This window comes from Biomphalaria glabrata, chromosome 1 (genome assembly GCF_947242115.1).
Source record: "Biomphalaria glabrata chromosome 1, xgBioGlab47.1, whole genome shotgun sequence".
Lineage (NCBI taxonomy): Eukaryota > Metazoa > Mollusca > Gastropoda > Planorbidae > Biomphalaria > Biomphalaria glabrata.
In genome coordinates, this window is record NC_074711.1 from 24,391,432 (window position 1) to 24,407,222 (window position 15,791).

A 15,791-nucleotide genomic window follows, 5' to 3' on the forward strand; every position below is an offset into this window, starting at 1 on the left:
TACTACATGTGTTATATATTAATTTATAAATCTAGTACACTTTAGTTTAAAACTGACCTGAGACTCCGAGAATATCGTCTTGGTCTCATTCTGTGGATAATAAAATACACAATTTCTGCAATCTACCAACAAATCAATCAATCAATCATCTACTTTTCTAGCTTTCTATCTATCTAGCTTTCTATCTGTGCATTTCTAAGTATTTCTAAGTATTTCTAAGCGAAGTATTTCTAAGTATTTCTTAGCTGGTCGAGGTCAATGTCTAGTCGCGAGTTTCAATTAAAGCTAAAGCACTGAAATACATTTCAGAATGAAAGTTTTTAAAACGGAGAAAAGTTATAGATAAAAATAGTCACAGAACTAAATGTCTAGAAGTCAAGTCCGCCCCCTTCCATTTGAAGGTCAAAAGTTTTCTGAAGCCTGGAAAGCTAAATACTACTTTTGCTTTAAATTATTTTTATTCGTGGCGGAGTCTTTTCTTGTTATCCGAGCTAGTGATATTTTAACACATATATGCCATGTAATCAACGCTTCTGTAAAAAGATAAGACAGAATATTGGGAACATAGATATAAGTGCTCTACCCTTAGAATAGAAGAAGAAATATACAATAAATATTGATTTGTTTAACACAGAAGAATCTGATACTTTTCATTCAAACTATAGTTGATTTTAAACTCAACAAAAAGAAAGGGTCTCGGTAAAGAATAAACTCTGCACCAACTGAATGGTTTGTAATATCGACTTAGTCTGTTTACTTTGGTTGTCTCTTTGTGGACGGTTTTAGACCGTCACTACTGACACCTAGTTGGTCAATATGGCTGGACAGAAGTGTACTTAGGGTAATTGGGTTATCTTAAGTACAGAATACCATGGTGAACTAGAGAAAATACTAATGTTATTACATGGTGGAAAAAAGTCAACCTATTACATACATGATGTGATTGCTAATGAAACAGGAAAGTGCAGGGTTCAGATCCCGATACTTTGTTAGCTTAAGTCTGATTCAAGAAAATAGAATTTCTCTTTCTCTCTTTTTTTTCTTTCTCTTTTTGTCTACTCTCTCTAGCTCTCTCTAATTCTCTCTTTATCTCTCTCTCTCTCTTTCTCTCTCTCTGTCCATTTTGTTACAAGCGAAACAGAGGAGCTTAGACTTTATTTGACAGAGCTGTACTGTATAAACACATCATATTATATTCTTTAAATTATATTTCTCCCTTTTTCGTTTTTTTCTCTCTCTCTCCCTCTCTCTCCCACGTTCTATTCCTTCTAACTTTAAAACAGTGATTTCAAAGTCATGATCTCATTAGACTCGAATGATTAAAAAATCTAATCATGTAAGATTAAGAAAGTTAACTCTTAGTGCTTCACACTGGATCCTCATTTACTTCCCAAGATTTATCTCAAATAATCTAATCACCCAGTCTAGATGGAAGCTGTATATAAAGACTAGACTGGATCATTGGCAGATGACATATATTAACTAGCCCCTTTTATCACTTCTTCATCAAAAAGAGTAAAAAAAAAAAGTGAATCCAGGAAAGACCTCTGGATCTTGTCCGCTGTCCGTTCTTCATTAACCCTCCAAACGACCCTGATAATGAGAACATCGGACCCAGCGCAGTCTCCATTTCCCATCTTGAGTCTGACATACAAAACTGGCCAATGTTTTATCCCTAACCCCAGTTTAAGTGACGACCAGACATGACATGGCTGCCACATAAACTGTCCCACCGCCAACAAATCCAGAACTCTTCAAGTGATCTAAGATTTCTCCAACTACATTTGGGATTGGATCAAACAACGCCGCCAAGAATTCGATGTTTGTAACACCGTGGACACCAATGTCTTCCTAAATGTTGGTTAATTGTGTAACTTCATAGACACTATGCTTAGAACCAAAATTATAGGCTTCAATATCGTTCCGATACAAAGAACAGAATATTTATTTCCAACGCTTCACTCCGTACGATTGATTTCTGTTGCTCATCCTTCTCGTGAGTACAGAATCCCAGATAAGGACCAACCAAGCTTTAAGATTAAATTCGATTTCCGAGATGTTGGTCTGAGATTCGAATTATTTCGACAACTGTCTCAAATGGTGAAGAAATAAATGAGAATAGGGCTAACTGTCTCAAGTCAACTAGACCTTCTCAAGAAATAAATCAGAGACTGTATGTGTGTCTGAGTATGCGTGTTTGTGACGACCGCGATGTATTTTTGTTTTGTTTTTAACAAATTTGTAACGCCGGGAATACAAGTTGTAGTCTGTTATCACTGTTATCCAAAACTTATTTTGAATTTAGAGTGAGCTGCGGTGGACAGAAATGCGATTTTAAAACTATTTTGTATCTATGTCGAGCTATCAGATCAAGTATTCAGTTTTTTTGTGTGTATACTATAGACAGTCCTTTTTTTTTGTAAAACAATGCCTCATAGCACACAGTGATGTCTTCATGTGTTTAGATTTGTCTCAACTAAGAGGAACTAAACTATTCAAATCAATATATTTGTCCTATTTCTATTGATCTACAAGGTGGTGATGAACTGTTAAAAGTGTATGTGTGTATTGAACAAAGGAATGTAATGAGCAGGTATTTACATTTTCTAAAGCTCGCTCGGTATCAATCCAATCCAACATTCCGATTTGTACACTTTTATTCCACTTCCCACCTACTGTTGGATCTGGCGGATGTCGTATGTTTTTTAAAAGTGATTAAAAATGTTTACGCATCAGTAGGACTCGAACTCACGACAGGAAAGAGACTGGTGAATACAACTAACAATATAGATCACTCGATCACGATTTCATTACGGCGTACTAGGAAAAAAGAAATATATTTGTATAATGTAGGTATGTATATTTCACGTAAAGGAAACCATTGATTTGATCAGTCAGATAGTCCACTATTTTCGCCAAAACTAAACAGTAACCACTTCATACATAAATACATGTGTGTATATTTGAGTCGTTGTATACAACTTCATACATGAATACATACGTGTATATTTGAGTCGTTGTATACAACTCATACATGAATACATACGTGTATATTTGATTCGTTGTATACAACTCATACATGAATACATACGTGTATATTTGAGTCGTTGTATACAACTTCATACATGAATACATACGTGTATATTTGAGTCGTTGTATACAACTTCATACATGAATACATACGTGTATATTTGAGTCGTTGTATACAACTTCATACATGAATACATACGTGTATATTTGAGTCGTTGTATACAACTTCATACATGAATACATACGTGTATATTTGAGTCGTTGTATACAACTTCATACATGAATACATACGTGTATATTTGAGTCGTTGTATACAACTTCATACATGAATACATACGTGTATATTTGAGTCGTTGTATACAACTTCATACATGAATACATACGTGTATATTTGAGTCGTTGTATACAACTCATACATGAATACATACGTGTATATTTGAGTCGTTGTATACAACTCATACAAAAGTCGAGCACATAGTTCCGGTTGGAACGTTGGAAATAGTAAATGATGCACACAGACCTATATATATATACTAGACATATGTTACCCGCGACCCGCGGGTCTTTATTTGCGCATTACTGTTGATATAGTCACTAAGAGTGTTTTGTAAACAATTAAACGAAATAATAATGTAATAAGTAAAGCGAATGTGTCAATGTAAAAATAGTGTGAATGAAGCTATCAAATCAAAATAGCTAATAGGCTTAATTAAATCCATTTTTTTTTCAAATTAAAACATTTGCTTGAAGGCCTACATATATTTGATTAAAATTTGAGATGAATAGACTAAATTTTGTATGTTCATGTGTATAAAGTATAAAGTAGATCTTGAGGTAGACGTAGATCTAAATCTACACTAATTTAGAGTTCTGTGCTGCGCATGCGTGAACTTTTTTTCATGAATGAATACAGGCCTATCTCAACACGGCTACGCAGCTTTAGCGAACAGCGAACGAATGTATTAGAAATGCTTTAGAAAAACAAATTTGAATGTTAATTTGATTAAAATATCAAATGAATGGACAATAATTAGTATGTTTATGTGTTAAAGCATAAAACTATCTTTGCGAAAAGAAGTTTTATCATCTTAGAGTTCAGTAAGAGTTTTAGACCTAGGCCTAGGAATAGACTCAGACCTCAGAAGAGAGATGTGTTAATGTGTAACCATTTGGTAATGTCTAATGAAAGAATGTTCGCCAGGAAATCTGTAGATATCAGGAACTAATTTATGTAAAAAATGCTTTTGGATAATCTAGTGGATTGGATTTAGATGTATGTTAAACGTAGCTAATGATCCTTTCACGTTATTTCTCTTTCGCTACGAAAATAAAATTAGGTTTGCGAAAATGGGTTTACCCGAAGGAAGTCGATACATTCTTATCTATTAAAAACGAAAAGAGCGATAGCTTTGTTAAATGAATGGGATTATAAAGTGAATAATTAAACGAAATAATGTTTAGTACGCGATTCATGAATGAATATAGATCTAGGCCTATCTCAACTCGGCTTCGCAGCTTTCGTAAACTAATGTAGCTTTAGAAAACCAAATTTGAATGTTTATTTGATCAAAATATGAAATGAATGGACTTTAATTAATATGTTTATGTGTTAAAGTATAAAACTATCTGTTCGAAGAGAAGTTTTATCATCTTAGAGTTGAATTAGAGTTTTAGATCTAGGGATGGGATTATAAAGTAAACAATTAAACGAATTAATTTTTAGTACGCGATTCATTACGGAATTGTCTAATGAAAGAATGTTCGTCAGGAAATCTGTAATCACAGATATAAGGAACTAATTAATGTAAAAAATGCTTTTGAAACACAAAATTGAAGGTTAATTTTATTATATAATGAAATCAATGGATCTTCTTTTGTATTTTCATGTGTCAAAGTAAAAAACTATCTGCGCAAAGTGTATTTCTTAAAATTAGATCTAGGTCTAAATCCTTTCTATCTTTTCTCATGTCAACATTGTAGACATGGCCTAGATCCATAAAATACTATAGCTGCAATAGAGTCGGACAACTTTATATTTTTTTGAGGGTCTTAAGTTTGTTTTAGGGCTACAATACATACACTACGGTCTAAGTTGGTACCCAAGGAACATTCCTGCCTAGTTTTATCAAGATTGGTCAAGCGGTTTTGATGTCTATAAGTAACATACATACATACATACATACATACTCCACACATTCTACTTTATAATATAGATATCTAGACTGGACATGGAGATCTTTTAACATAAAAAAAAGTGAAATTGTATTTTAAAGTTGAAACAAGGCGTTGTTTTGTAAAGAAGTTATAAGAAGTAAAGTTGTTTTTTTCAACCCTAATATATGTAACACATAGATCTAGATCTAGTAATTGAGCATTATTATTATTATTAATTATTATTTTGCAATTTTTAGATACATAATTTAAAATTATCTAGGTAGTCAATGTATTTAAATGTACATAAGATTACTAAAATCAATAGACGTGAATTATTTCGATGTAAGTAGTGCGTTCATTATCTTAATGGGAATTAACAGGAAATGGCTTTATTTCATGAATTTGCGTGAATATATAGTTCGGCGATGAATACATAACAATCTCTATCTTTATATATATATATTATATATATATAGATACATGGGCGTAGCCAGGATTTTTTTTCGGGGGGGGTTTGGGGGGGGATTTTTTTTCTCCCCCCCCCTCCCGACTCCCCCCCCCCCGCGAATTTTTTTTTTATATGTATTTATGTGTGTGTGTGTGCCTACATAATCTTTATTGCATTCTGACCCTTCATTCTTCTTTCGGAAGACGTTTATTGTACCCTGGAATAGATTCTTCCATGAGTTAGTGGAAAATTGTAGATTCCTCGTCAATACTAGCAAGGGGGTCTGGGGGAGCTCCTACCGCTCCCCCAGCGCGGGGCGAAGCCCCGCCGCCAAGCACTATTTCTGATATTGAAAGCCAACAAAATGCATATTCTGAGGTATCTACAGTGCATTTTCCTGCTATTAAAAAGTTTTATTTCAAAAACCTAATGTGCTATTCTTACTGACTTAGACCCTACCGCGCCGTTTGGCGCATTTGCCGTCAAGCTGTTTCCATAAAATTGTAGATTCCCTGCCATTACTAGCAATGGGGTCTGGGGAGCGCTAGCGCGGGGCGAAGCCCCGCCGCCAAGCAATATTTCTGGTATTGAAAGCCAACAAAATGCATATTCTGAGGTATCTACATTGCATTTTCCTGCTATTAAAAAGTTTATTTCAAAAACCTAATGTGCTATTCTTACTGACTTAGACCCTACCGCGCCGTTCGGAGCATTTGACGTCAAGCTGTTTCCATAAAAATATGTCACTAGTAATATCTGAAGCCTCTTCCCACCTGCCTTGAGGACCTCAATGAATGAGTGGCGTCAAGTTGTACTAGGATATCATTGCAACTCTTCTTATGCGTAATTCATTTGTCGGAGAACAGGTCCCGCAAACCTCATGCGTCGCTCTCTCACAATCTTAATAAAGGGTCGACTCCCAGTTCGGCATAGGATTTCCTTGATTTAAACCCGATCTCTATAACTGACTCCTAAAATCTGTCTTAGCCATCTTTGTTGAGCCACATTTAGTGTTTTTCAATTTCGGCAGATGACTATTCACTGCAGTTTATTATGGGAGCCCTGCCACTGGTAAAAATGTGTAACCACTCTTGAATACGCTCTTGGAATTAAGTGACTGTACTTTGCTTTAGATTTTATATCGAAAAGAGAAGTTTTATAGTCAAAATCATCTGTTGGGGGTTTTCCACCTCAAAATGCTCTGTAGGGGGATCTTAAACTCAAAACCTTCTGGAGGGGTTTTAAACTTTAAACAAACGCCATCTGTAGAAGAGGGGTTTAAACTCAAAACTCCCGATTGGATTGGCTACGCTAAAATAATTTTAGTGTGTAATTTGCTTTTTTTTTTTATATTGAAGAGGTATTTTTAGCATTAAACCCCTCTGAATGGAGGTTTAAACTCAAAACCCCTTTTGGCAACGCTCATAGCATTTTGAGTGCGTAATTTGCTTTTTTTCTTACACTGAAGATGTATTTTTTAGCCTCAAACCCCCCTGGCGGGGGGTTTAAACTCAAAACCCCTTTGGGTGTATTCATAGATTTTAGTGTGAGTAATTTGCTTTTATTTATATTGAAGAGGTACTTTTTAGCTTCAAACTCCACTGGAGGGGAGTTTAAACTCAAAACCCCTTTGACTACACTCAAAACATTTTGAGTGTATAATTTTTTTTTGGTTTTATTATTAAAGAGGAATTTTTGACCTTCAAACCCCGCTGAAGTGAGGGGGGGGGGGTTAACTGCAAAAACCCCAAGTAGGGGTTTAAAACTCAAAACCCCTAGTAGGGGGTTTTAAACTCAAAACCCCTGGTAGGGGTTTTTAAACTCGAACCCCCCTGGTAGGGGTTTTTAAACTCAAAACCCCCTGGTAAGGGGTTCTAAACTCAAAACCCCATTGGTTGTGCTAGGGCAATTGATGGTTTAGTATTAAAATCTCACCTAAAATAAACAAAATCAAAGCAAAAAATCATTCACTAAATTCCAATCCCCCCCAAGGGGGGGGGATTTCATTTCGGGGGGGGTTTGAACCCCAAAAACCCCCCCCTGGCTACGCCCATGTATAGATAGGTCTGTGAGTTGATCAATCGCGGATAAGAATTTGTTTCCCTTTTTTACAGTCTAGATATAATATTTATAGGTCTGTGAATTCATACTTGATTTATTTTATTCACTTTATTTCTCTTTTAATTAACTGAACGTTTTTCTTAAATTGTTTTTTTTTTTAATTTTATAAATTAAATGTTAAACAAATCAAACACAAACTTCTCTTTACAATACATTCTTGACACAACTGTCAGAACTCACATCTCCACTAACGTAAAGAAGGTACATAGAAGACGCTAAAGAACTCAATATTAAAACCTATTAATATGTTTATCTAAGACCAAGAAGAACAGACATTTTATGTTCTTAGTCACTTGAAAAAAAATCAATAATAATTAATATTGACAATAGTATACAACATAAATGTGATTGAAGCGTGACACAGGCGATTAACAAATGAAAGAAAATCAAAATTTGACTATATTGCAAGTCCTTACATTAATTGGACAAAAATGTCTCAGGAAGTCTCCTAATATAATGGAGAACCTTATAATGAAAAGAGATCTCCATGTATTTCTTGTGTAAGTGCTTCTTTCCTTTAGGACATGTAAATACATTTGATAAATTGGCTGTCACGGCCAGTGGAATGGCACAACCTTAGCCTGAGTTTGTAAATAGTTTTGTCAGGAAAAGGGGAAGTCTAAGATGGCCATGGAGGTCAACCAATGACAAGACGATGAGTGAACACCCCACGACCAATGGTGCGCTGTGATAAAATAAGTTGATACAAACATCGCTTAGAAACCCCGTCTCCCTCCAACTCTGTTTGTTTTTACAAGTTTAATTTGCCCCGTAAAAAAAAAGAAGGAAATGCCGTGTCTTCTGGGTGGAAATGAATCTTCACATTATAATCTCGTTGAGTTCTCGTTAGACGGTAGCGAGACTTATGACTTTGGGTGGTGGGGTGAGACGTCGCAAAGTCATTTCAATAGACCTTGTACTCTTAGACTAATTACTTTTTTTTTTCCAATTTACTTGCTACTGTCACTGTCACTGGAACTAAGGTTTCATTGTCAAGTTTGAAAATTGAGATTAACAAATGTTGTAAAACACAAAAGTATAGCATTGTGAAAAAAAAAGGAAAAATCCGCTCTTTCACACACTAAACCAGTTTTATTTCACACACCTTAAACCAGTTTTATTTCACACACTAAACCAGTTTTATTTCACACATTAAACCAGTTTTATTTCACACACTAAACCAGTTTTATTTCACACACTAAACCAGTTTTATTTCACACACTAAACCAGTTTTATTTCACACACTAAACCAGTTTTATTTCACAGACATAAATGAAAGGTAGGCTACATTCAAGATAACCAGCTAGCACAGTTACAAGGAGGGTGGGGCTAGGGATTAAATGAACCGTGACAGTGAGGACCAATAATTGTGACAGTGAGGACCAATAATTGTGACAGTGAGGACCAATAATTGTGACAGTGAGGACCAATAATTGTGACAGTGAGGACCAATAATTGTGACAGTGAGGAACAATAATTGTGACAGTGAGGAACAATAATTGTGACAGTGAGGAACAATAATCGCGACCATTTTAGGGTTTATTAAACGAAATTTTAAAACATTAAGCAGGAACATAAAACTAAAGTGTTATTTAACTTTAGTTAAGCCAATGTTAGAATATGCGTCCCATGCGCGTAGCCGGGGTGAACCCCCACCCCCGAAATAAATCCCCCACAGGAAGGGGGGGTATCGGAATTTAGTGACTAATTATTTACTTTGACTTTGTTTATTTTAGGAGAGATTTTAATACTAAACCAGCTAAAAAATAACTCTTCAATATAAAAAAAGCAAATGACACACAAAATTATATGAGCGTAGCCAAAGGGTTTTGAGTTTAAACCCTCCTTCAGCAGGGTTTAAAGCTAAAAAATATCTCTTCAATATAAAAAAAAAAGCAAATTGCGCACTCAAAATTCTATGAGCGTAGCCAAAATGTGTTTTGAGTTTAAACCCCCATTCAGTGGGTTGGAAGCCAAAAACAAAAAACCTCTTCAGTATCAAATAAAAAGCAAATTACAAACTCAAAATGCAATGAGCGTAGTTAAAGGAGTTTTGAGTTTGAACCCCCCTTTAGCGGGGTTTGAAGCCAAAAAAATGCCTCTTCAATGTAATAAAAAAGCAAATAACACACTCAAAAATAAGCGTAGCCAATCCAAGGGGAGTTTTGAGTTAAACCCCCCTCCTCCAGATGGCTTTTTTGAAAGTTTAAAACCCCTCCAGATGGTTTTCAGTTTAAAATCCTCCTACATAGAGTTTTGAAGTTGAAAACCTCTCTCTTCAATATTATTCTAAATGTAAATTCTAATTTAAAAATACAAAACTAGAGATTTTTTAGTTTAATACCTCCAATAGATGATTTGGACGATAAAACTTCCCTTTTCGATATTAAATTTAAAGCAAACTACAGTCATCTAATTCCAAAAGCGTAGCCAAGAGAATTTACTAATTTCTACCAGTGGCTGGGCTCATGGGCGCCCGCAGGGGGGTGCAAAGGGGTGCACTTGCACCTTCCTGGATTCTGAGGAGCCAAATTCTAGCCACTTTTTTGCACCATCAGATCAATTAAAATCTAAGCAGCAACTGAACAAGTAGTGCTTCCTCTGGTAACACTAGTGTGCAGTAGTATTAGACTAGCCTAGGTTTATCAGGCATTGATGGCTGACCATTCACATGCACCCCTCTGAATTCTGGGTAGCCAAATTTTAGCTAGTTTTTTACACCTTCAAATCAATTACCTGTAAACTGTAACAAGCTAATCTGTAGTTAATGTCCGACCATGTACGCTTGCGATTCTATATGTAATATTCTATTGCACGTTAGTCGTAACGATTTGTTTTCATTTACATATAATTAATAGTTATCATTATATTAAGTAAAGACCTAGAATATGATAAAAGTATTTTTTTTTGTCTTGGAGCAAAAAACCTTGCCAGAGCTTCCAGATAAGCATTCATCGTCGGCTTGTCCATCGCGACAAGAAGCAATGCAGTAGTAAAGTTATTGACAGTTTTAGCAGCGTTTGCATTTTTTTGTTTGATCAACCGTTGGGATGCATGAGCCGCACTGATAAACTGACCAAAGTGTACGGTAAATAGCTTGTTCACGTTTTTTTTTTCTTTAATTTCATGAAACACGTATTTACTGTGACCTTAATATCGCATAGGTAGGGGGGGTGGGGGGTGGGCGTGGTGCCCTATTTCTTTTAATTTTCTTTGTAATAAAACAAGTTGCAGGTACAACTTTGATACATGAGTGGCGACTTGCACCCCCTTGCCAAAAATCCCCCGGGGGCCAATGGCGGGGCTCCATTACTAAAGTGCTGTGAATAGTCCTCTGCCGAAATTGAGAAAGCCTATACGTGGCTCAACGAATATGGCTAAGGCAGATTTTAGGAGACAGTTATAGGAGATCGGATCTCAATCAAGGAAATCCTATGCCGAACTGGGAGTCGACCCCTAAGTAAGGTTGTGACAGAGTGCCGCTTGAGGTTTGTGGGACAAGTTCTCCGACAAAGTGAATTACACACAATAAGAGTTGCTAGGAGGAAAGCGCAAACAGTGATAACTTGGCGCCTTACTTTCATGGAGGTCGTCAGAGCAGGTGGAAAGAGGCTTCAGCCGTTGACAGGGACAAATTTTTGTGGAAGCAGCTTGCCGCTTAAGGCGCTGAACGGCGCTGGACGATCTAAATAAGTAAGAATAGTATATTAGGTTTTTGAAATAACGCAAGTTAGATACCTCAGAATGTGCATTTTGTTGGCTTTCAATACCGGAAATAGTGCTTGGCGGCGAAACCCGCTGGGGGGAGGGGGGCTCACAGCGCTCCCCCGGACCCCTTTGCTGGCAAGGGCGGATAGTCTACAATTTTTCGACTAACTTCAGGAAGAACCTACAACAAATGTCTACCGAAAGAATGAAGGGTCAGAATGTATGAAGGTTACACACACGCGCACACACACACACATATATATACATATATTGGCCCGGGGGGGGGGGAATTTATGAAACAAAGAAGCTAGAACAAACACAAAATAGAATCAATGAGATTAATAACAAACGAATGTTCAAATTTGATTTGAGTAACTCCATTAGTCAAATCACTAAACTTAGAGACACTTCAGGACAGAAGAATAAAAAGTAAAGTAGCTATAATACATAAAACACTAAACCATAACTTACAAATAGAAATACAAAACCTAATAAAATACACAGAAAGACTTAAAGATAGTGGCACATTTCCTATTCCTTATGCTAGGACAAATCGTACAAGTGCCTATTCTTCCCTGGTGCCATTAAAGAATGGAACGGGTTGACTGAATCAGCCAGGAAAACTAACGACGTAGCAGAGTTTAAGTCACTGGAACATTTAAAAAAAATTCAACGTAACAAAGAAGTTTGAGTTTGGAAATAATGCCATGCATTCACATTTAGCTTTCATTACCTATTTTTTTACCCTGCGTCCTGCTGGGGGAACAAAAGGAGGGGGGGGGTATCAAGAACGGGTTTTCCTTCGGATTAAAAAAAAATGTAATCTAGTTTTTAAAAAATTGTTGCTATTGAATTGTTTATGGTCGTCCAAAAATGAAGCTTATTTACCAACCTCCACTTTGGTTTAGTAAATACCATAGAAAGTGGGGGAAATCCTCCTTCTAAATAAAAACACTGTATGGCACATGTCAATATAACCTTGGTTTGGTGACCATGACCTCTACCATTTCATCGGCGATTTAATGTTTGCTCAATACTATTATAACACGTAGATCTTTCTTATCGCGGTGCTAGAGCTATTTCTTACAAAGCTTATCTCAACTCACTCTATCTGTCTGGTGTACAATTTTATGCACGTGATTTCTCCTACAGCCAATCTCGGATCAATATGAAACTAAACACAATTATTTATCTTACCTAACAAAACATGAATCAATATAAAAAAAACTAAACTATTTCTTAATTAAGTATTGGTAATTAATTATTTTGTTTGGCTTCTTATTCGAGATGTGATTGTATAAATGGAGTTTCCCCCCCTTATTTCGTGTGGTACACGTTGTTTTTTCTCTCCCACTTCGCTTTCTCAGATCAAGTTGACATTTTGGATAATCATTTTTAGTCGATAACAATGAATGAACCAATAAATAACAAGGTTACAAAGACAGTTTGTGTGAAAACACAAACTCTAAATCGGCCCCCGAAGTGGCCCACCCAGGCTGGTAAAAAGACAGGTTTCAATATTTTCAGAAAGAACATCAGAATGAAATTCTTTCAAAGACAAATGACAGAGAAGAATGGAGAAAGAAGGTTGACAGATCTTGTGTGGTGCCCCAGCGGTCCAGCAGACCAAAGGATAGGTGAAAGTGAATGTGAAGTTGGATGTGAGCCTGGCCTAACTGATGTCTTATAATGAATATCTAATTGATCTGATTGTTTTGTAAAGGGTCAATCTCTTATTCAAATCCTCAAGAAAAACATTTCCGTTAAAAAAAAAATTCTTTTAGTTACGTGTCCTATGTATTGCACATAGCATTGCTGTTCACGCGATAATATGAAAAACTACTTATTAATTGTTGTTTTAAATTATGCCCATTTTATATGCACACTAAATGGATTTTTTCTCTTAAAAAAAAGTAAAGATTTTTTTGTGTGTAAATGTAGTAGTTAGTATGACAGAACTTATATAACTTTTTTTTTTTTTTTTTTTTTTTAAATTTGTATAAAAAAATTTAAAAAAAATTTAAAACCATTGCATAAATATACTAATGGTATGGTAAATAGTCATCTCCTCTACTAAAGAGCATTCCGTGTTTGTTACTATTAAATAGTGAATAGTTGTGAAAGTGGTGTATTTTTATGAAAAAAAAACTGCTTGCAAAAGTGATTTAAAAAATTAGATTTTTCGCTTTCAGAAAAGAAAAAAGTATCTTTTAAATAATTTTGAAATGAAGAAAATATTGTACTGGCTCAAGTGTCTTTATGAGATGCAGGAACTTTTTTTTCTGTTAAAGGTAGTTAAATACATGTAGGCCTATTGTGATTCAGTGTATATATGTCAGTATTAAACTGCCGAATAAGCTATTTCATTACATTTGAATTAATTTTCGCAGACATTTCGAAAGTCAGACATTCGGTTCACTTCCTGGTATCATTCGGCTTCAATACATCATATCATATTTAAAAAAAAATTAAACTAAAATAATCTTTTGTTTATGGGAGTTTTCTGTCATTGTCCACACAACAAGAATTGTCGCTATCATATTCTAGCCATAGGACAAAGTGATCGTTTTACTGAAAAGACTTCATCAACGACAAGCGAGATTACAAGTTAGTTTCTTAGATCTAATGGGAGGATACGAAACTTTTAATCCGGGATCAGACGAGAGGAAGTTTTGTGTTCAGTACATTTCTGTAGTCGACAACAATAGAGCATTTTGGAGTTTTGAGAGAAGTAGTTTTACTGCGTTGTCGTATATTTATATATATATAAAGAGCCGATATTAGTACAGAAAAATACAATTCACAGGTCACTCTCTATGATGTGTTGTTTCACTTTCACTATGTTGTGTCACCTTGTTTCACTTTCCCAATACTGTCAAGTTGTTTTAAATTTCACTACACTGTGTCAGGTTGTATCAAATTTCACTACACTGTGTCAGGTTGTATCAAATTTCACTATACTGTGTCACATTGTTTCACTTGCACTGTACTGTGGCATGCTTCTCTTTCGATAGACTGTGTCACGCTGTTAAGTTTTCTTTCTACTGTATCACCGTGCTAGATGTTAGGTTGACAGTTGCAAGATTGTTAAACATTGAAAAGATATGTAGGTAGTGCTACTGACATCGGAGTGTCTAAAGGAAATCTAAAACTTTGCAATTGGATAGCCTGTGAATAGAAGTTTTTATTAGAGAGAGAGAAAGAGAGAGAACAGAGAGAGAAGAGTGAGAGAAAGAGAGAGAGAGAGTGAGAGAAAGAGAGAGAGAGTGAGAGAAAGAGAGAGAAGAGTGAGAGAACAAGAGAGAAGAGAGAGAGAACAAACACTGCCCTGTAAACAGAATGTTATGGAGCAGCATAAAAAGAATACAAATCGAAATGTGAGAGATTTGAATGAGCCTGATAATTAACCTCTAAAAATGTTTTCAAAATAAAACAAAATACAAATAGAATTATGCACACGAACTAATTAATACAAACAACTTTGAATCATGGGAATAAACCAAAAGAACAACGAATAGCTGTTTGCAGGCACATGTACACTTAGTAAACACACACACACATATGTATTTACATTTCGTTATCACAAGCACATTTTATGCGATGCGAGGCGAGTGCTTAAACACATGCGTCGTGTAGGCGAAGTAAACACACTTTTGCGCGCGCACCAACATTTCATCAGACCAGATTTGTTTGTAAAATTGACATTGCCGGCGAGCACAATTTAATTCTGATTTGAACACGTAGCGCTATTTATTGCTAGAATCAATAAACCTGTCTGTCGTGTGTCTGTCGTGTGTTTGTGACTTGCATTCTTAAGATGATTTGCTTGTGCCACAATTCATTACTTACATTAGATAGACTTTATAGCTTTGTGTTTTCCTTGGTCCTCCTCTAGAAACTAAACTAGTGCAAGGGTTAATGTTGTTCGGATGTTGTTAGATACTGTCAATAGGTTTGGTTCATTTTATCTATTGTTTGGATCTGAGCAGAATGAGAATAGGAACAAAAGTGAAATAGAAATCTTTGGAGACCAAAATAAAAGAAAACAAGGTTACAAAAGACAGTTTGTGTGGAAACACAAACTCAAAATCGGCCCCCGAAGTAAAATGTTTTACATAATTCGGATAATCCTTCAGAGTTGAAGATAGTTTACTTCCTAGTCCAAACCTCCCGCAGGACGACGGGGGATGGGAGCAGGCAGGGTTTGAACCTTCGATCGTCGATAAATCCAAACGACAGTCCAGCGCGCAAACCGCACGACCAGTGGTCCACCCAGGTAGGCTTCAATATTTTCAGAAAGAAAATCCGAATGAAATTATATCAAAGACAA

At 35.7% G+C, this 15,791-nt stretch overlaps 1 protein-coding gene across 3 annotated transcripts in view; it reads right to left on the reverse strand.

Annotated features, from left to right (window-relative positions):
* Nucleotides 1-15,791, reverse strand: part of LOC106078586 (PDF receptor-like) — a 123,100-nt gene that overhangs the window by 63,160 nt on the left and 44,149 nt on the right. For all 3 annotated transcript variants that reach the window (XM_056029398.1, XM_056029403.1, XM_056029411.1), the window contains exon 2: nucleotides 58-90. In XM_056029398.1, the coding sequence (XP_055885373.1) occupies nucleotides 58-90 (33 nt within the window). The remainder of the gene's footprint in view (nucleotides 1-57; nucleotides 91-15,791) is intronic.